Source organism: Balaenoptera borealis (genome assembly GCF_965194805.1).
Source record: "Balaenoptera borealis genome assembly, chromosome: 17".
NCBI lineage: Eukaryota > Metazoa > Chordata > Mammalia > Artiodactyla > Balaenopteridae > Balaenoptera > Balaenoptera borealis.
Window position 1 is genome coordinate 16,184,398 of NC_138876.1, and position 21,124 is coordinate 16,205,521.

The 21,124-nt window shown below is 42.5% G+C and overlaps 1 protein-coding gene across 1 annotated transcript in view; it reads left to right on the top strand.

Annotated features, from left to right (window-relative positions):
- The first annotated feature begins 4,216 nt into the window (after positions 1–4,216).
- Positions 4,217–21,124, top strand: part of DERL1 (derlin 1) — a 31,091-nt gene continuing 14,183 nt past the window's right edge. The window contains exons 1-5 of the mRNA XM_082363805.1: positions 4,217–4,613; positions 14,302–14,413; positions 18,075–18,139; positions 19,206–19,232; positions 19,774–19,869. Of these exons, the coding sequence (XP_082219931.1) occupies positions 4,461–4,613; positions 14,302–14,413; positions 18,075–18,139; positions 19,206–19,232; positions 19,774–19,869 (453 nt within the window). The 5' untranslated portion in view covers positions 4,217–4,460. The remainder of the gene's footprint in view (positions 4,614–14,301; positions 14,414–18,074; positions 18,140–19,205; positions 19,233–19,773; positions 19,870–21,124) is intronic.

Here is a 21,124-nt window from a genome sequence, read left to right on the forward strand (position 1 = left end):
TTCCAGTCTTTTGCTATTTCAGAAAATGCAGCAATGATTATCCCTGCACATTAAAAAAATAGTTCGAGTGTACCTAAAATTTAAATTCCTAGAAATGAATTTAAATATTGCCAAATTGCTTGCTGGAGGGGTACCAATATATATTCTCATCAATAATTCATGAGCGCCTGTTTCCCTCACACCTCCACATTTTTTCCTAGAACGTAGCCTGGTATCATTACCTGCATGTTTTTAAATGATGACTTGTGTTGATGAACAGGAACTTTCTTACAAGCTAAGCGATTGAATTCTAGAGCAAGCTATCTGGAGCACTGGGGAAGTCCTCTATTAAAGATAGCTAAGAATTAAACACCTTTGTGTTTTATGCCCAGAATAGTTTATCATAATATAGAGTGATTTTATAATAAAGAGAAATGGGAAAATCCTGAATGTCCATCTAGTCTGATGGTTCTCAAAGAATGGTCTGCAGATAACTTGCATCAGAATCATATGGTGGGAGGGGGAAGGGCTTTTGAAAATGCCGATTTCTAGGACCACCTCAAGCTTATGAAACTTGAAATCTCTGGGGGATGGGCCAAGTTCTCACTGGTGACCCTTATACTCGCTCTCATTTGGAAACACTGCTCTGTCATTAAGGTAGGACAATTTGAAGGCAGACAAGCACTCTTACCGATTAACTTGTTTAAATTACAAAAGTGATAGATACATTTTCATTTTAAATATTTCAAAAGGAGAAATAAGCACAAAGAGAATTGTAATAAGTATACTGCTTCAAGCACTAGACATGAATTTGTCTCTTGTACATCTTCACAACAATCCTATGAGTTACCTTCCCCCCACCCATTTTACAGATGAAGAGACTGAGACACAGAGAGATTATTTTATTTTATTTTTGGCTGCATCATGCAGCGTGCGGGATCTTAGTTCCCCATCCAGGGATCGAACCCATACACCCTGCAGTGGGGGGCGTGGAGTCTTATAATCACTGGACCGCCAGGAAGTCCTGAGGTTTCAATTTAAAAACATGATATTGCTAATAAGTGGCATAGCCACAATTTAAACTTGTGTTTCTAAACCCTGAAGTTGAATTCCAGAGCACACATTCAGTGAATTCTAGAGCACAACCCAGAAATAAATACTAACAAACACTGGATGTGTGTTGTTTTATCCTTGTTTTTTTTCTCACGCACCTTACTTATTATTTCATCAGAGAAACCTTATTTAGCCCTCCACCTAAGGTAGATAACCCATTTTTTTCTCACTGTACCTTGGATACAATGGGTAGTAGGTAAAAGAAAATGGGTGGAGATGTAGAGAAGGAACCTTAGGCGAGATTTCTAAATATCTATTTATACAACGTACTAGCTTTTCTTTTATATCAAAATTATCTTATACGGTTGTACCAATTTACATTCCCACCAGCTTTGTACGGGTGAGACGTTTCTTCATATATTTACTATGCTTGATATTCCTTAGGTCCCCGAATATTGTATGGTCTCATTAGACTATGGAATATTTAGTGCCTTTCTGTTCTGTAAAAAATGCTTTTGTTAATTAACATCAAGGACACGGTGCTAAGAAATGTTCTCTAAAATAACAGATTGGCAGAAACTTTGCTGTTTGAAATCAGTGTGGATGGAACACCCCATTCTTGCTGAAGGACCTGAGGCATACGGGTCATTTTGACACAGGATTTTAAATCCAGGTGCAAAGCTTTAGATAAGGAGTTTTCAGACCCAACACTTATCTTTTTTTTTTTTTTAATCATAGGAGTACTGTATTTTTTTTTTAATTTTATTTTTACTTATTTTTTATTTTTGGCTGCTTTTGGGTGTTCGTTGCTGCACGCGGGCTTTTCTCTGGTTGCGACGAGCAGGGGCTGCTCTTCGTTGTAGTGTGCAGGCTTCTCATTGCAGTGGCTTCTCTTGTTGTGGAGCACGGGCTCTAGGCACGCGGGCTTCCGTAGTTGTGGCACGCAGGCTTCAGTAGTTGTGGCTCGTGGGCTCTAGAGCGCAGGCTCAGTAGTTGTGGCGCACGGGCTTAGTTGTTCCGCGGCATGTGGGATCTTCCGGGACCAGGGCTCGAACCCATGTCTCCTGCATTGGCAGGCAGATTCTTAACCACTGCGCCACCAGGGAAGCCCCACACTTATCTTAATTTTGAGATTTCTAAGGAAAGAGGACCCTGGGTCTGCTTTTCAGCTCAGGCTTAGGCCTGATGTTAACACTTTTACAGACAGCTCTGCTCTGTTTTGAGCCTATCAAAACACTGCTTCATTTAAATTATACCACAACTCAACCCTTCCTTATAATCCAATAATGACCCTATTCTCTTTAGTTTGGTGAGATGGTTCAGTTTCCTCTGGGGTGCAGTCTCCCTCCCAGAAAGTTAAGAAATCTAACCTTCTGGACTATAGGTGTGTTCCTAGTGGTCTCTACTGGATGGCCTCATCAGTCTTAAACTGTAGGTCCTTATATGATCAGGCCAATCAAGATGACTGTTCTCTTGTCTCTGTACATCCCCTGCTGGACCAGTATGTGCTTCACCTACACCCTACTTACATGACTGACCTTCCTACCCCATAACCCAGCTAGTGATTGTTCTAATCTTTAGATCAGAACATTTCCCCCAGGATAGTTTATCAAAGGGGTGGTGAGGGGCATGCTCCTCCAATAGTTTCCCTGGTAACCGATAACCCAACCTGACGTCAATTCCCCCTATAACTGGTAACCTGTCTCTCCCCCAGGTAGCAAAGACTGCTGCCAAATCCTGCCCACTGTCTGCCTCACATGGTGAGGTGTCGCTCCAGGAGCTTGCTTCAGATGTGTAAGCTCCCCCTATCCATGAAACCTTTGATGTCTCTGTGGCTGACTCTGGGCTCTTTCTTTGGTCTTGAAGCTGGGCAAGTACAGGGCTTGCAGGCCTGCAGGGTGCAGCCCAACAGTCCTATATCTAAAGACAACAGGAAAAGTTCTACTCTGTATCCTTTGATAGGTTCTTTTAAAAACAAGAGGGATTTTCGTCTACTTGTAATTTAGGTCCGACCCAACAAACTAGATTAAGAGTCATGATCATTTCTGCTTTCAGTTCCTCCAAATTGCAAGCCAGTTGGAGTTGTTGACTGAAGAAAAACCACACAAGCTAAAAGTTGTGAGCTAAATTTTATTTGAGGAATTTACTGAGGACTATAGCCCAGGACATAGCCTCTCAGCTCTGAGGAACTGCTCCAAAGAGGTAAGGAGAAGCCAAGATATATAGGAGTTTTTGCTGAAACAAAAAAAACCATGTAGTCAAACGTCAAAAGATTACTGCTAATTGCAAAAAACAGACATCTCAAGGTAATGATTTTAGTGCTTTTCTATGTATGGGAAGGTGCAATAATCTGGCTCATTGAAATTATTCCTTAGCTATGCACCTTAACTACTTAGGGCCAGAATCCTGTTTTTCTCCACCCTGAATTCTCCTCAGGGCACACCATCTGGGTGGCTGCACTGGCTAAGGGCTTGATGGCAGGAAACATTCACTGTTTACTGGAATAGACGTCAACATTCTTTGTTTACTGAAATGGCAGGCAACATTTTGTGTGTGCAGAGTGGCTGTTTTCTCTGTGTGGAAAACTCCCCAGATCTGTGTGTGTGTGTGTGTGTGTGGGCTCAGCTCAAAGATCACCTCCTCCAGCTTCTCCCTGACCTTTCTCATCTAAAGCGGCCATCTCTCCCCACACTTCTGCACTCCCACCCCATCACTCTATCCCCACTATCCTAACTTATCTTCCTTATTTTTCTTACCACTCTCTTGAAATTATCTTATTCAATTATTTGTTCATTACCTCCCTATCTTTGTATGGAAGCTCCAGGAGAGAAGGTACCACAATAGCTCTGATAGCTGCAGTACCTCCAGAGTCTAAAACCCTATCTCGCACTTACTAAACCCTCAATATACATTTGTGGAAAGAATGGACAATTGAGGGGCTACCTTGTACTTTATTTTCCTCCTTCCCCTTTAAACACCCTCCAAGAAGTGGACCCACCTGGACTATAAATCCAGCAGGAACTGGGTAGAGGGCGTTCAGCCTCGCTATTGGCTGGAGTATCTGTCGTTGCTCCTGGCAACCACTGTTCCCCACCAGTCGTGTTGTCGGCCCCGCCTGGACCCGCCCCTCTCCCTCCCGCCTCCGAATCACCGAGCTTCTGCCCAGTGGTAAAAACGGTGCTCGCCCTTTAAGCGGCGGGACTTCTGGTCAACGTAGTCGGCGGCCGCCGGAAGGGGAAGTTTCGCTTCCGAATTCTCCCTCGCTCGTCCGAATTCGGTGGCGCCACGTCCGCCGGTCTCCGCGTTCCGCAACGGGGCTGGGGCGGCTTCCGCCTCGACACCTTCCACTCGCCCAGCGGGCCGCGTCGTGAGGGGGCCGGGACGGGAGTCGGGCGGCTTTGCACATCCCGGCCACCGAAGAGGCGAAGATGTCGGACATCGGGGACTGGTTCAGGAGCATCCCGGCCATCACGCGCTATTGGTTCGCCGCCACCGTCGCGGTGCCCTTAGTCGGCAAACTCGGTCTCATCAGCCCGGCCTATTTCTTCCTCTGGCCCGAAGCCTTCCTCTATCGCTTCCAGGTACTGACCGGCGACTGGGGAAGTGGAGACTACAGGCCCCAGGTGGCCCCTCAGCGGCGGAGCGTAGACCGGCCGGCTGCGGACGCGCGGTGCCTGGTGGGACTTGTAGTGCGGTGGCTCCAGCGGTTTAGGGCGGGGTCCTGTGGCCAGAGGGTGGGGTGGAGGCCGAGGGGTTTGAGCGTGGGCCTGGGTAGCTGGAGACGTGGAGGGAGACAACACGGTTTGGGCCGGTGGGGAGGGATTGATTTCGTCCTTCCATTAAAATTGTGCTCCCCGCTCTCTGTACTCAGAGAAGGCGGCAGTGGGAAGGTAAGTCTGATAGTTGTCAATGTATTGGACGCCAGTGAGTAGCAACCTGGGGCCACCTGGAGCAGCTGCCCTCTGACCTCCCTCTGCCACCCAAGTGGATGGCATGTGGACGTCGCCTTGCTCAACTACCAGCTGAGTTCTTTTTATGTTAATGGAGTTTCTTCCCAGTAGGAGTGATTTGAAGCCCGAAGTGCAAAGAGTGAGTTTATTTGTGTGCATCCCAGATCCTGATCTAGTATCTGGCAGGTAGTAGTTGCATTTATGAAGGAGTGAGTAAAGAGTAAATTGCTCCTGAAATGGAAGTCCTTATTTTTTGAAGCATGAAGGAAACAGCCCAGAGTAACATTTCTGGCAAGAGAATATTAGTTTTGTGGAGGTTATCTTTATTCACCGGATTCTGTGATTTAAATCTTTAATCAGTGGCAGGTCGGATACTAAGATCTGACATTAATTTCAACACGTTGTTTGGACTGTGGGTAACACACTCTTGTCTTCCCTCTCCTCACTGGCTGTTTCTTAGTTTTCTTTGCTGGTTCCCCATCTTCCTGATCCTTAAATATTGTGATGTACCCCAGGACCTCTTTTCCATATTCTCCCTAGCTGTAGGTGATCTCATGTAGCTTCATGGCTTTATATAATTTCTACAAACTGAAGATTCTCAAATACAAATATACATATTTTCAGTCCAGATCTATCTCACTTCCAGACTTGTACATCCAACCCTATACTTGAAATTACCACTTAGATGACTAATAGACATCTCAGACGTAGTGTGTCCAAAACAATACCCTTTTCCCTAGAAGTAAATAGCAACTCCATTATTACAGGAGCTCAACCTAAAAGTCATGGACTCATCCTTGACTTCTTCTCTCACATCCCACAGTCTGTTAGTAAATTCTATTTACTTTAGACAAATATCCAGAATGCAATCCCTTTTCATTCTCTATTGCAAGCCATTATCTTAGCAGCCTTGTTCCTTTCAATCTTTTCTCTAGACAGCTAGAGTGATCCCTTTAAAACATAAATCACATCCTGTCAGTCTTCTGCCCAGAACCTTTTAATGTCTTCTCAACTGGATGAGTAAAGCTCAGGTCCTTTCAGTGGCCTGCAAGGCCCCTACTGCCTCTCTGACCTCATCTCCTACTACTTTCCACCCTGTATATTAGGCTCCACAGTGGAATCCTTTCTGTTTCTTCAGCACCTAACTCCATCCCTGCTCAGGCCCTTTGCACATGTTATTTCTCTGCTTGAGGGCGATAACCGTGGTTTATCTCATTACCTCCTTCAAGTCTGCCCAAATGCCACCTTATTGGCAAGGCCTTATTTGATTGCCCTACGTAAAATAGTACCCCTCCTTCACTCTGTCTCCCTTATCCTTAATTTTTGTTGGTTACATATCACCCCTTGATGTTTGTTAGCCTGCTTCCCTTCAGAGAATAAAGCTCCATGAGAGCCACTTGTCTGTTTACCACTGTCTTTGTTACCTAGATTCGTGTTTGGCATATAGCAGGTGCTTATATATGGGTTGAATGCATGGAAATAATTGGGTACTTGCCAGTGCTGGGCACTAGGGGTACAATAGTGAATAGTACAGAAAAAATCCCAGCTCACATGAAGAAAATAAGAGAGGGGTGTGTGACGGAGAGTGACTTTGATGGAGTGTTCCAGAAAGGCCTCAGAGAAGATATTTGAACTGAAATCTGAATGATGAGGAGCCAGCTTTGGGAAGATCTGGCTCTGGGGACAATCTTCCAAGAAGAAGGAATAATAAGTGAAAGGCTTAGAGGCAGGAATTAGAAACAGAAAGAAGACTGGATAGTTAGTACAGAGTCAGCTGTAGGGATGAGGATTGGTAGTTGAGGACAGAGAGATAACCAGGGGTGAGTGCAGTAAAGTGAAAGTGGAAATTTAGGCTGGGGCTAGATTGTACAGGGCTTTGTGGTTTGAACTTTAATTTGAAGGCACTAGAAAGGCTTCAGAGCCTTTTGAACAAAGCACTGAAAAATTGCCTTGGCTACTCTGTGGCATGGACTTGGTATGTGAATGGGGGAAAGGGTGGGCTAGGTAACAGGATCAGAGAGATGAGTTAAGTTAGAGGGCAAGAGAGATGGTGATTTGGACCAGAGTGGCTGTGAAGATAGAAGTGGATAGATTGGGGAGTTGCAGTGGACTCCAGTGCAGCTTAATGGATGTGAAGGGTGAATGTGTGAAGGGGCAGGACTTGAAGATGTCACTGTTTTCACAGGAGCACCTGAGTGCCTGGTGGAACTCTTTTCTGAGATTGGGAATGTTTAGGGAGGCTTAGGTTTGGGGGTGGAGAAAGGGATCAATAAAGAGTTATATTTTGACCACGTTAAGTCTAGAGAGGCTTTTTAGGCATCCAGGTGGAGAAGTCAAGTAGGCAGTTGGGTATTAGAATATGATCTGGGTGTGCAGCCAGAATTGCATACTCTTTTCTGTTTGCTTTGGTAAAATATTTGTTGCAGTGAATGTTGTGCACTTTGTGCCCGGTGGCATGTTAGGTAATGCGGTGCCTGAGGAGCAGTGGTCGTAAATGATTGTACATCGTAAATGGTCGTAAATGAGAAGGTCCTGGTCAAAACTGGCTCTTTGGCCCTCCTTGCAAAATCTTGCTTGTTTCTGTAGTCAGCTTAGTAAAAATAAGTCTTTCCAATGGCCTACATGTGTATAATATTAAAAGTGGTGAACTGATTAGAAAGGTCATCATTCATGTCCCACCTTCCATAATTTTCCCATCTTCCTTGCATTGTTTCTTGTGGGCTTGTTATCTTGAAACGAGGGAGCAGCTGCTGGTAGAAGGCAGGAGAGTGTGCTCACTGCCCAGGTGTGGAGAGACCAGTATCTATACTTTCTTTCTGCTACTCTGACTCCTACTCTTTCTGGACAGGTTTAGCTTTCAGGCCCACCTGGAAGAACTCATTTGCAAATGAAGCAGTTAAAGGAAAAACTGCATCTGAGAGGCTGATGGGTGAGGACACACAGCCTGTGGTGTGCTTTCTGCTAGAGGCTCCTCTTTTCCTTAAAAGCTGCATCTTTGGACAACTTGGAGATGATCAATTTAGAATTGTGGATTCATGCTGGAAGTGACAAAAGTTACTTTTCCTCCTTATCTGTGGGTTTCCTCTGAGTGGCTTGTTGGTTTGGAACTCTAAAGTTTAAAATGTTATTTCCTTAGTTTGGGTAGGTGTATGTTAAGCCTCACTCCACTGTTGCCTAAAGTTCCTCATCCCTCACATATAAGAGTCATTGATCAGTTAGTTAGTCCACAGTGATGAAATGTCTCCATATTGGTCCCTGATTAACTAGACGAGAGAGGCTGTACTTTGCTGCTGCCCTCGTGGTTTCTGAGGTTATGTCTCCCAGGGCTGCCCGCACGGGAGATTTCGTTTCTTTGGACAAAATAACATCACTGCCTTACATCTGTGTTGGGCTTCTCCATATGATACCTCACTTAACCCCCATAAACATCCTGAGGTCAGCGTTACCCCAGTTGATAGCTGCAGTTTCAGTTTCTATTTTGGTGAGTTCAAGATAGTTCTAAGCGCTCTTGTTTAACTCCTTTGCATACTATCTACCAAAACACATAGTTAAGTGTTTAACAAAACATTCTTGAGGGTGATTTCTTTCAAACCAGTCGTAGCAAATTATTGTTCCTTTTCTATTAGAGTAGAAAGAGTGTGGAATTTCAAGTAGTTGAGTCATGGTCTCCAGGCCTGGCTTAGCCCCCTTGCAAGCCGTATGCCCTCAGGCAAGCTGTTTATCCTTCCTGAGCCTCAATCTCTCCACCTAAAAGTGGGGATAATTTAATACCATATTAACTCTGTTCTAAGAGTTAACTCTGTTGTAACTCCATTGGTTATAAGATGCTCCTTTAATTTAATACAATTTTTTGGAAGGGGAGGAAAGTACAGATTACATTAAATGAATATATTGACTGTAAGGCACACTCTAATTTCAGGAACACAAAAATGAGTATCTTCAAATTGAGGAAAAATGTTATCTACTTCATGCCTCTATTATATAAAAACATAAAAAATGTTTGTAAAGTGCCCAGTAAGTAATCTGGTAGATAATCTATTAAAAAAATAGTGCCTATTTTTACTTATTAGTCAATAATAATTCCTGCCATTGCTGCCTTCTCTCCTTGGGCAGTAATATTCTAATTTTAATTTGTAATAGAAATTAAAACGTAACTGCTGGATTATTATCCTTCTTTTTGTCCCACTAAAGGCGTCCTGACTAGAAATGGGAAGATATGTACTCTCAATTTCTCTAATTTGTTTCCAGGAACAAGAAGAAATGGCACCAACCAAGTCTGTGATCGGGCCTGGTGCTTATATTTGCCAAGCTTTTGCTCATGTTATCACATTTAGCCTGATGACAGCAGCCCTAGGAGACTGATCTGAGTGTGTTGGGAAAGAGAGTCATACAGGCACATAACTGGAAGGGGAATGAACTTGGTCTGTAGGCTGAGCATAGAAGTAGCCTCAGGGTTTGGATTTAGAACTCTATGGCAAGTGTTCTGGTATGTACAGCTTTAAAATCTTTCCTCTGCAATCCTGTCCACATAAGACAGTTCTGCTGTGGCCTGTAGCTAAGGTTGCCCATGAGCTTCATTTTTAAACTTTTTGTTGAGTTGCAGTATACAAGCGGGAAAGTGTATGTATTATATATTTATAACTTGTTGAATTTTCAAAAACTGAACATCAGTATATAACCAGCCACCAGATCAAGACACAGCCAGCATCCCCAAAACCTTCCTACTGCTCCCTTCTGGTCACTACCCACTGCAAGGGTAACTACTATCTTGACTTTTAATACCATCGATGGTTTTTGCCAGTTTTCTTACTTTTCTATAAATGAAATTATACAACATGTATTTTTTGTGTCTAGCCTCTTTTCAACAGTTTGAGAGTCACCCACATTGTTGCATGTGGTTATAGAATGCTCATCCTTATATTGTTCCCTTGTGTGAACAGACCACCATTTATTTACCCTTTCTGCTGGTAACGGGCTTTTTGGGTAGTTCTAGCTTTGACTAGAATGCGTAGTGCTGCTGTGAACATTCTGGAACACGTCTTGGTGAACATAGGTATGCATACATGCCTAGGAGTAGAATTGATGGCTCCTAATAGCTGGTTTAATGTCCTCAGTTGAGACTGAGTGCCTTTCATTTGATTTTCTTGCCTGTCTAGTGTCCCCCCAGCCCCACCCCCCAGCTCCTCTCCCCCAGACCGCCACCCCCTGCCAAAAAAAAAAAAAAAAGAGAGAAAAGCCAGAGTTTGCTAACATCAGCGTTTGGCACGTGGGTGCTCTTCTTTCTTACTTGCTTGATGACCCAGGCAGACTTTCTTTAACTCCAAATCAACCAGTCTGTATTGTTGCAGAAAAATCTTTGTTTTTGATAGTTAAAAAAACCTGCCCTAGACTCTGGGTGGCATTTGTAATGATTTCAGTAGCACATTGTTTGGGAGATTTTTGTGCAAGGATGGTTGAACTGAACACTCAGCAGAAGTTGTTGGACTGGCAGCTGGCGAGCAGTGTCTGGTGCTTCTCTGAGGGCGTCTACGCCAGGGAGCACGCGGGCCTCGTGCCCTCGTTACGTGAGGAACTCCAGGCGGGTTACCTGAGCTCTAATGAGGGCCCAGCTTTCCTCGTGGAAAGGTGGGTGATTGTGCTTCCGGCCTTGAGATTGCTGTGGGGTTACAGTGAGATGCTTGCCTGCAAGTCCCAGGCTCTTTGCACTGCCCCTGGCTGCTTCTTAGGGATCAGTGCAGGCTTTCTAGGCTCGAAAAGGTGCCTTCACCACTCCCAGCCCTGAAAATAAAGCCATTTCCTTATCCTAACTATCTACGTATCAGAGGAGAGGAGGGGATTTAGTTGGTTACCTTCAAGGGGGATTTCAGAAATATATTACTGTGTCCCTCTGAAGAGATGAGCTGTCTCCTGGTGTTTTCAGATTATAATTTTAAAGTGATGTAAAAATAATACTAAGTCCCTTAGATCAGTGAGAGCAAGTATAACTCAAGGGTAAGCTTAATGAACTGGGAAAAGAAGTGTGCGGTATTTTGACAGACACTGATTTCCAAAGCACAGGTGCACACAGTGGCTAAAAATAGCATCGTGGCGTCAAGTGTTAGTGAAAAATGTAGTCAGAAAACCCCCGAGGTTTCTTTTCCAAAATCAGGCCTGGAGTAACTTAGAGGAATCTGCGGGGAGTTTAAAATGTGAATTTGTAAAAACCAGGTCAGCACATGTCTCCTAAAAGATTGCAATAATTGTATGCCCACACAAATTTTTTTTACAAAGCACCTTTTTAATCTGCTTTCTTAATTCCAACCTTTTACAAAATCTGTGAGATAAGGAAGGCGGGAGTCAAAGGACAGATGTTACTGGATAGATGAAGACGCAAACTCAAAGGTCCAGACTTTTCCAAGGCCCCGAGCCAAGGCCGTGGTTTGCTTGCTTCTGGTCTTTTACCCCCAGTGCTTTTGAAGAGTGAATTTGTGAGCTTACTCTCAGTTCATTTCAGGATTATACAAGTAGTATAGTAGTACTGAAAATTTTTACTAATTTTAATTATATCTCATAGTAATGATGTCACTTGTGAGAGGCATTGTAAAAATAGGGGCTTATTAGTATTATAAACTCCGGAGTCAGGCTGTCTGGGACAAAATTCTAGCTCAGCCACTTACTGGCTATTATTTAGCCTTTTCTCATTCTGCTTCCTCATCTATACAATCTAACCCCTGAGTTAGGACATGTAAATGAGCATAATAGTACACTTTTTTTTTTTTTAAACCATTAACCAAAATGGAGCAAGTATTAGTATATCATTCCTCTTTTACAAATGGAAATTGAGACTCAGGAGTGATGACTTGTAAGCCCCTACTGAAATCTCTGTCTTCTCAAATCCTTTCCAGCGCTCTTTCCATCAGACTCAACTGTTTCTGAGATAAAATTGTGAATAAACCAAAATGAATTTTAACCTATTTTGTTTTACTGGTTTAGTTCAAGGTTGTTGGAAAGTGACTTTTGGGGTATGTGAAGTGCATTCTCCTCCACAGGGAATTAAGCTCTGAGGGTTACAGTTCTATACTTGGAGAACCTGACTTGCCAGCTGTGTCTGGCCAGCCCCACAACTAATGCCCTCCATTCTAGCCACACCCAAATCATTAGCAATACCCATTCATTGTTGTGCTCTTGCAGTTCTTTGGGACTCTGTACTCATTTTTCCAAGACCAAAAGTTCCCCTTCCTTGTGCCTACTCTTGCTTCTTTGGACAGACTCCCCATTATCGAGACCTCCTTGATGTAGGGACCATGTCTTTCACAGTCATGCGATAAGACACACAGCTCTCAAGACAAAAGCCAGCATTATGTGGGCATTTCCAAGTCTGGGAAGGCCATCTTCTTCAACCTCTATAACTTAACATTATTCTGGAGGTGTTAGCCAGTAAATTAGGCAAGAAGAAGATGCAAAATTTTATTTACAGATAGAGTTGTATACTTGGAAAGTGCAAGAGGCTCAGTTTTCAAATATTACAAACAACTAGATAATTCAGCTTTGGTGGTTGGGTATAAAAAAGATAGAAATCGGAAGCTCTATAGAAAGGTATGAAAGACTTCTTTCTGGCCAGAAACTGTCTTTATCACATTGAAATAAGAAAGGTGTTGGTTCTTGTTCATTTAGAAAAGTAATATGGAGACTAGCCAAGAAGATTGTGACATATGTGGAAGAAAAACAGGAGGGGGATTATTTAATTATATAACTTTACCAGATAAGAAAACACATTATAAAACTAGAAATTAAAATAGCTTGGTATTGGTATTGGAATTCGATTCCAAACAGAATAGTCTAAAAGTAGACTTTCCTATAAAAGGGAATCAATATATGATGAAAGTAGTTTTTCAAATCAATGGAGAGAAGATGGGTCACTTTGTAAATAGGATTGGGAAAACTAGTGACCATCTAGAAAAATAAGTTGACTCTCTTTCTCACTCCTTACATAAACCACAGTACAGCTGGGAGCACTGTTATATTCTTGGAGGGGAGAAGTACTTGTAAACGTGATACATGATGGATACATTTGCCTATATAAAAATTAAACTTTTACATTTCATTTTATATGGCAAAAATGCCACAAAAGCATAAGACTAATGACAGACCAGAAAATAATTGCAACAATGAGAAAGGGCAATTTCCATAATGTGTAAAGAAATGCAAATCGAGTAGAAAAATGAAGAAAGAAAATGCTAAAGTTTTAGAAACATGATTGGTGACTGTGAAATACACTAAGTGGTGAGGCTGTGTAGAGAAGACAGACATTAATCTCCATTTTAGGAGGAAGTATAAATCGGTTAAACATTTTTGTAGGCATTTGGCAATATATGCTGAAATTAAATGCAAATGTTTGATCTAGCAGGTTGACTCACAGGAATTTATCCTATATGTACATGTATAAAGAGGATGTTCAAGAATATTCATTGTAGCATTGTAACAGTTTCAGTGAAGTTTGGACATCCACACAAAAGGAATATTATGAAGCCTATAAAAATATTTTTTCAAGGGAGTGAAACAAGGTATAGAACAGTGCAAGGTAAGTTAAGATGAAAAGGGAGGAATGATAGTAATAGAAATGACTGTTTCTCGAAAGAAATACAATAAATGGATCCGTTCTTGCTGGAAAAGGAGCTGGGAGACTGAGGGTCAGGAGGGAGGCTTACTTCTCACTGTAGACCTTTCTGTAGTTTTTTGGGGGGAAGGTAATATTTTTAAGTTATGTATCCATATTGCCTAAATAGCACATTGATTTGAATGGAAAGTTCCTATTTTACTTGTACCTTTTGAATATGACATTTTTTTGACAAGGTTTGTCATCCCAGTGTATTCTTTTCCTAAATAGAGATAATTACTATACTGTTGGAAATTATCTTTATAAATCTTTTCTCTTTTTCTTTTTTCTTTTTTTCCACTGTAGTTGATTTACAATGTTTCAGGTGTACAGCAAAGTGATTCAGTTATACTGTAATTCATTTTTGATAGGCATAACTATAAGCCTGATCCCAGTAAAGATTAACCATATATGTCTTTAGTATTGATTTTTTTCAACTTGTTTAGAAATATTTTTTGTTTATTTTATGATGCCATCTCATTCCATTGTCTTGCACACTGAAGTCATTGTAGCTAATGTGAACTTTCCTTCAGTTTTTTTGAATTATATTGGTGATGTCCATTTGGTAGCTCTCGTCACTGAGGGGAATGTTTTGCAAGGGTTAATTTTGTTTAGTTAAAAGGAAAAAAAAAAAACCACCCAGCTTAGAGAAACTAACAGCCGTGTTTGTTTTGATCTGGACAGATTTGGAGGCCGATTACTGCCACCTTTTATTTCCCTGTGGGTCCAGGAACTGGATTTCTTTATTTGGTCAATTTATATTTCTTATATCAGTACTCTACACGACTCGAAACAGGTATGTTATCTGTGGTTGTTTTAAGTATTGTTTCTGTCTAATTTACTAATCCGTGTATTTACTTATTGGAGGAATTCTGAGGGCAGATGGCATATATAAAGAAATGACATAACGGTGTAAATGCTCAGTAAGTAGTGGCTGTGCCAGGGCTCTACTAGGCGCTTAGATTGTTCGGTTTTTAATCCTCACAGCGTCATCATGAGGTGTAAGCAGCAGTGTCACCATTTTATAGGTGCAAAAAATACAAGAGCAGAGGTTTACACATCTTGTCCATATCCCGTGTGTGCCTCTCACTTCATGTGACGTCTCCCTCATTTCTGTCACACAGCAGTCCCTGTTTTTTAAAGCACAATTGGGCTGAAGTGTATATATCTCCTAAATTGGGGTTGAAAAACACTACTTTATGCAAGTAAAAGCCTAGACTTAGTCTCTGTAATTGAAACATGCAACTTTAAAAAAAAAAAATTTATTTATTTATTTATTTTTGGCTGCCTTGGGTCTTGGTTGCTGTGCGCGGGCTTTCTCTAGTTGCGGCGAGTGGGGGCTACTCTTCGTTGAGGTGCGCGGGCTTCTCATTGCAGCGGCTTCTCTTGTTGTGGAGCACGGGCTCTAGGTGCGCGGGCTTCAGTAGTTGTGGCACACAGGCTCAGTAGTTGTGGCTCACAGGCTTTAGAGCACAGCCTCAGTGGTTGTGGTGCACAGGTTTAGTTGCTCCTCAGCCTGTGGGATCTTCCCGGACCAGGGCTCGCACCTGTGTCCCCTGCATTGGCAGGCAGATTCTTAACCACTGCGCCACCAGGGAAGTTGCGAGAGGCATTTTTTAAAACAGCTTTAGGGACTTCCCTGGTGGTCCAGTAGGTAAGACCCCGTGCTCCCAAGGCAGTGGGCCCGGGTTCGATCCCTGGTCGGGGAACCAGGTCCCGCATGCATGCTGCAACTAGTAGTCTGCATGCTGCGACTAAGAAGCCCGCATGCCCCAACTAAAAGATCCCGCATGCTGCAACCAAGACCCTGGGCAGCCAAAATGAATAAATAAATATTAAAAAAAACACAGCTTTATTGATATATAATTCATACACCATACAATTCCACCCATTTAGAGTATTTAATTTGGGACTTCCCTGGCGGTCCAGTGGTTAAGACTCCGCACTTCCACTGCAGGGGGCACGGGTTTGATCCCTAGTTGGGGAACTAAGATCCCACATGCGCAGCGCAGCCAAAAAGAAAAAAGTCTATAATTTAGTGGATAGTCACAGAGTTGTGCAGTCGTTACTATAATCAGTTTTAGAACATTCCATCACTGCAGCCATTCCCCATTTCTATTCAATCCCATCTCCCCCGACCCCCTGCAGTCCTTGGGCAACCACTAACCTATGTTCTGCCTCTTTAGATTGCCTATTCTGGAATTTCTTACAAATGGAATCATACAATATGTGCTCTTTTGTGACTGGCTTCTTTCACTTAACATAGTGTTTTCAAGGTTCTTCCATGTAGCGTGTATGTATTAGTACTTCATTCCTTTTTATTGCCAAACAAGATTCTGTTGTATGGATTTACCACATGTTGTTGGTCCATTCATCAGTTGATGGACATTTGACGTGTTTTCTTTTTTTGTCTGTTAAGAATAATGCTACTACAAACATTCATGTAGAGAGGAACTTTTGAGATCTTTCAATTGAACCGTCTTATTTCATAGACAAGAAAACAATGGTCTGGAGAGGTGGTGACGTGCCCCAAAGGTCACAAAGCTATTTGACAAACACAGCTAGGACTGAAACCCAGTTTACTGACCCCCATCTGCTCTCCACCATACAGCTTCAAGATAACATTTTGACAAAATGTTTGCCACCTGTGTATTTTCCCACTTGGCTATTTTAAGTATCTAGCAGTGTTGGCTTATTTATAAGGACTCTGATGTGAACTGGAAGACTGCAGTTGGAGACCAGTTAATTTGTAAATTCCCAGTTGCAAGCTTGCCAAGTAATATAGTACTGTAGTTCATGTAATTACAATATTTTAAGTACTCAGTCTAAAGAATCCTTAGAAATCGCAAAGCCAAAACCATAGCAAAAGAAGCACAACCGTTATTAAAGTTCAGAAATGTTGTTAGAATTTCAGCTCTGATGCATCGTAGTGATCCCCTCCTGCTAAGCGTCCTTAACACTGTGGCTAGAGTGTGCCTTTGAAGTACTGGGCCGGGGTGGTGGTGGGGGGAGAGAAATAAGGAAAAGAGGAGGAGAGACTTTGCTGGAAATCTATTTTCCTTTAGATAGATTTTCTTTCTGCCTTTCTGATACTTGTTAGGATTATTACTTTATTTTATTTTTTAGTTAAACAATTTTACACAATTTTTAAAGGTTACTTCCCATTTACAGTTACTGCGAAATATTGGCTGTATTTCCCATGTTGTTCCGTACATCCTTGAGCCTATTTTACACCCAGTAGTTTGTACCTCCTGCTCCCGGACTCTACATTGCCCCTCCCCCCCCCAACTGGTAACCACTGGTTTGTTCTCTGTATCTGTGAGTCTGCTTCTCTTTTGTTATGTTCACTAGTTTCTTGTATTTTTTAGATTGTTAGGATTAGTTCTTTTAAATGAACTATATATATCATGTAATTGTGATGGGGTGTGGAGGGGGGGAAGTAACCGTTTGAGATAGAGGGACTTACAGTCATCTGTTCTTTTCTCCGCCCCTCTCCTAGTCTTGCAGCTGGAGGCATGAGGATCATCCTTAGAAGGGGGGAGCTGGGCCAATGTTGATTGTTCTGCCCAGTAATAAGACAAAGCCCAGTATGTGGCGTAGCAGAAAGAACACTGAACTAGAAATTAGACTTCACTCTGCTTCTAAAAGCCATGTGACTTTGGTCATGTAACTGTACTTCCTCATCTGCAAAAGGAGGGTGTAGGTCTTTCCATTGTCCCTCACAGATATGGTAGGAAGAGTAAGAGTCAAGGCCATGGAAAGGTGTGGCTGTCCCCTACTCCCCCACCGTTGTTTTCCTTTGCTAGAATGTGAGCTCCTGGAAGACGGAGACTGAATCCTCTTGGTAAGCCCAGTGCTGGACTGAGTGGTAGTGCATGCGCGCGTGTGTGTGCGTATGCGTGCATGTGCATGTGCGTGTGTGTGTGCATGTGTCTCCAGTCATAACAACAGTACGTGCTTCCCAGCCTAGTTGTGTAGAGGAGCCACAGTGGTAGGCGAAACGGACATGGTTCCTCCCCTGACCGAGCTTATGGTCTGGTGGAGGGAGAAGGAATTAACCAGGTAATCACGAATAGGTCTCCATCTCATGATGAGGGCCATGAAGGAAAGGCCAGCAGGCTGTGAGGGGCTTCAGGGGGTGGGGTCTCAGTAGCTGTGGACCTGACTGTCCTCCCTTTGGGTTTCTTTTGGCTGGTGCTAGTTGAGCAGAGCATGTTACGGACTGGAATTCAGTCAGGAGAACACAGATTAGCCTTGATACCCGGGCAACTTTACTTTAGGGCTTAATTGTGGACGCGGTTTTATATATTAAAAAAATTTTCTTTTACTTCCGAGGAGTGGTTTTAAAATATTCTCATTTATTGTTTTCTCTACAATTTTTTGAAGTATTTCTCAACGTAGAAGTTTCTTTGTTCTGAAATTCTGAACCATGACATTTGGCTTATTTTTGTTTCCAGGAGCTTTTGATGGGAGGCCAGCAGACTATTTATTCATGCTCCTCTTTAACTGGATTTGCATCGTGGTATCCTTCCGTCTGTCATTTTGGGCCAGAAATAACCAGTTTTTTTTTCAGGTTTGGGGAAATGGGCAGTAATCTGCATAACGTTTTAAATGATAGTATTTGCATCTATGTTTACTATAGTTAATAGTTAAGAATCATGAAAGTTCTTGTCAAAAGCGGTAGTAAATCACACAGCCGTGGAGTGATGCGTTCCCTTACCATTGCCTTTGTGGGGTTTTTCCACATTTGGTTGAGTTTTATTACTGTTCCCTCTTCTTGTTCCCAGTTCTCTGTGTTCTCGTGTGTGGCAGCTTGTTGACTGCAGCACAGAGAGATTCCGTGCCATGAGACAGCTTTTGAAAGCTGTGGTCCTTATCAGAAAATTAATTTACAACCAGCATCCTTTCTGACTTTAGTGCTGTCTTTGTCTTGAGGTCCTAAATGGTAATTCAGTCCCTCTGTAAGTGCCCGGCTCTGGGAAAGGATACAGCATGCCTCTCTGCTTGCTCTGTGTCAACCACAGCTGTCGGCAGCCTTGCGGCTGCAGACCCTTACAGATAGAGCAGCAGAAGGGGCTTGGTGGCTCAAGTCCTGTGCACAGTTGGTGAGCTCAGAATGGCTTTGGGATTTAGTGTCCATTGAAACTTGGCCAAGAGCCAGAAAATTGTGGCACTCTGGATGCCCTTTCCCTCCTTTAAGGGAAGATAAAAAGATTGTTTTGGACTTCACCTGTGCTGTGGAGCCCTGAATGTGAGCAGACGCATTATTTGTTTCAGAGGCATGTTTCACATGCCCCTCCATCTCCTAATTGAAGGAGAGATGCTAAAATACAGTGGCAGGGCACGGAGGACACAGGCAACCAAACTGAGTCATGTGCCAAAGCAGTTAATTTCTACTATTTCCTCGTCATCGGATAGTTTAATAGCGTGTTCACAGTGAAGATTATTAGATACCTTTGTGTTCTGGGGGTGTTTTAAGCAACCTGAACTATAGAAAAGTGTTTTCCTTCAGAAAACTGGAATGAAATGAACTTTTATTAGGTGTGGAATGCTTTATTTGTGTCTGATCTTTAACTTTACAAACCAAGATTACTGGCTTAGCAATGGATATGCAGGTAAGTGTCCCTTGAAACTATTTGGCCTTTCATGTGTTTCAGATTTACTGTTAATGACCTTTGACAGAAGTTTAAATTGCATTAACTGTGTGGTTAATTGTATGGCATTTTGAAGCTCTTATGTGAGTTACCTAAATCATTACTGTCCTTGCTCATTTCTGGCTTCTTTATTATGTGTGAACGTTGAGAACGATGGTTATCCAGTGTTTTCTGTTTATGTACGTGGATATGTATTTTTAAAAAATTGAGAATACGTGGTAAGTAAAGCTTTATTGCATACTTTTTCCAAGTAACAGAGCTTGACCCTGATATTTCTGAATCCATCCCAAGTAATATAATTGTGTTGTATTTTATTAGAGGATTTTAAAGCATGCATTGCATGGTTAAGTAATTCTGATGAGTTGAATCTCTTTCTGCTTTCTGAATAACCATGGGAGAATTTATTTGGAGGGGAGAGGTTAAAAGGCAAAACAAGGTGGGTTTACGCTAAGCCTCTGCTTTAAGTGCCTCCGGAGCCTTTACGTGTTCGTTTCTTTTGCAGTTGCTGATGATTCCTCTGATCATGTCAGTACTTTATGTCTGGGCCCAGCTGAACAGAGACATGATTGTATCATTTTGGTTTGGAACACGATTTAAGGTACTCTAACCTAGCTGGGAAAATTTCCTTTTCACTTGTCTTTGCAGAAATCCCTCTCTTCAGCCCAGAGATGTACTTTCTGACACGTGCAGAAGAGGTCACTGCAGAGCAGTAAACCGTAGGCAAGCCCCTTCTCCTTTCCTCAGCCCCCCTGGATTTCTTGAGCCAGCCCTGAGTCCTTTGCTGACTGTTACTTCTCACTCCCTCTGGAGCTCAGGCCCTTTAGGCATGTGTCCTGAGTGATCTCATGTATGTGTGTGTGGTAGGGGGAGAGGAGGAAGGACACTCATGTGGAACCCTCTCTTTTAGTCTGTTCTTATCATTGCCTGTTATGTATTTTACACTTAAGCCGAAACAGATTGGTTTTCCCCTCCCAAACGCTTCCCTTTGTGCCTTCTCTCACAACTTTCCACCTGTAACATCTTATTTTCTTTCTCATGTAAATCCTGCCCATTCTTAATTTGAGTGGGGGACTAAACATATTTCCTGCCTCTCCTCCCTGGAATTGGTCTTGCCTTCGGGCTTCTGCAATACTTTGTGTTCTTCTTATAGTACTCACCACATTCTGCCTTCAAGTTATTGATGTGTAACCCTTTCTTTACCAGTTTGCGATGTTTTTTGCAACGCCCTTAGCTCTTAGTATGATGTCTTGAAACTGGTAAGGGGTGTTGACCTCAAGTAAATAGGCTGCCAGATATTTCTGCAGCAAAGATGGGTTTACTTGGGATCAGTAGAGAACTGCATTTCGAGGTCTGCAACCATGGTGAGCCACGAGCAAGTCCCTACATGCAAAGGGAAGGAGAGCGCTTTTATGTAAAGAGGAAAAGGAAGCCAAGAGGTGTGGTAAACAAAGCTTTTCATTGGCTGAGTCCTTGCAGGGAAAGAAGTCTGTCTTCTTCCTCTTGGGCTCTACTGTTGAAACAGGGCGTGAGAGCTCCCCCTTCTGGTCTCCCAACCCTACTTAATGGAGGGTTCTGTTTACTAATTTTCTTTTACAGGGGCTCAAATGTTGAATTCATCTGGAGAGCTGTCTTACTTGGCAGAGTGTTAGTTCAAGAGATCGATGTGTAATGTGATAAAGATTCAAAGTAATTTTGTGAAATATGTAAAAGGAGAACCTAAAAAGATGGGATGTTTTATAGCTGATTGGTAACAATTTGCTGGCAGGAGTCTTAGTGTGACTCTGTTATGGACCATGTTTTTATTAGCATCCATAGGACACTCATCTGCTTTCTTTTTTTTTTTTTTTTTTGGT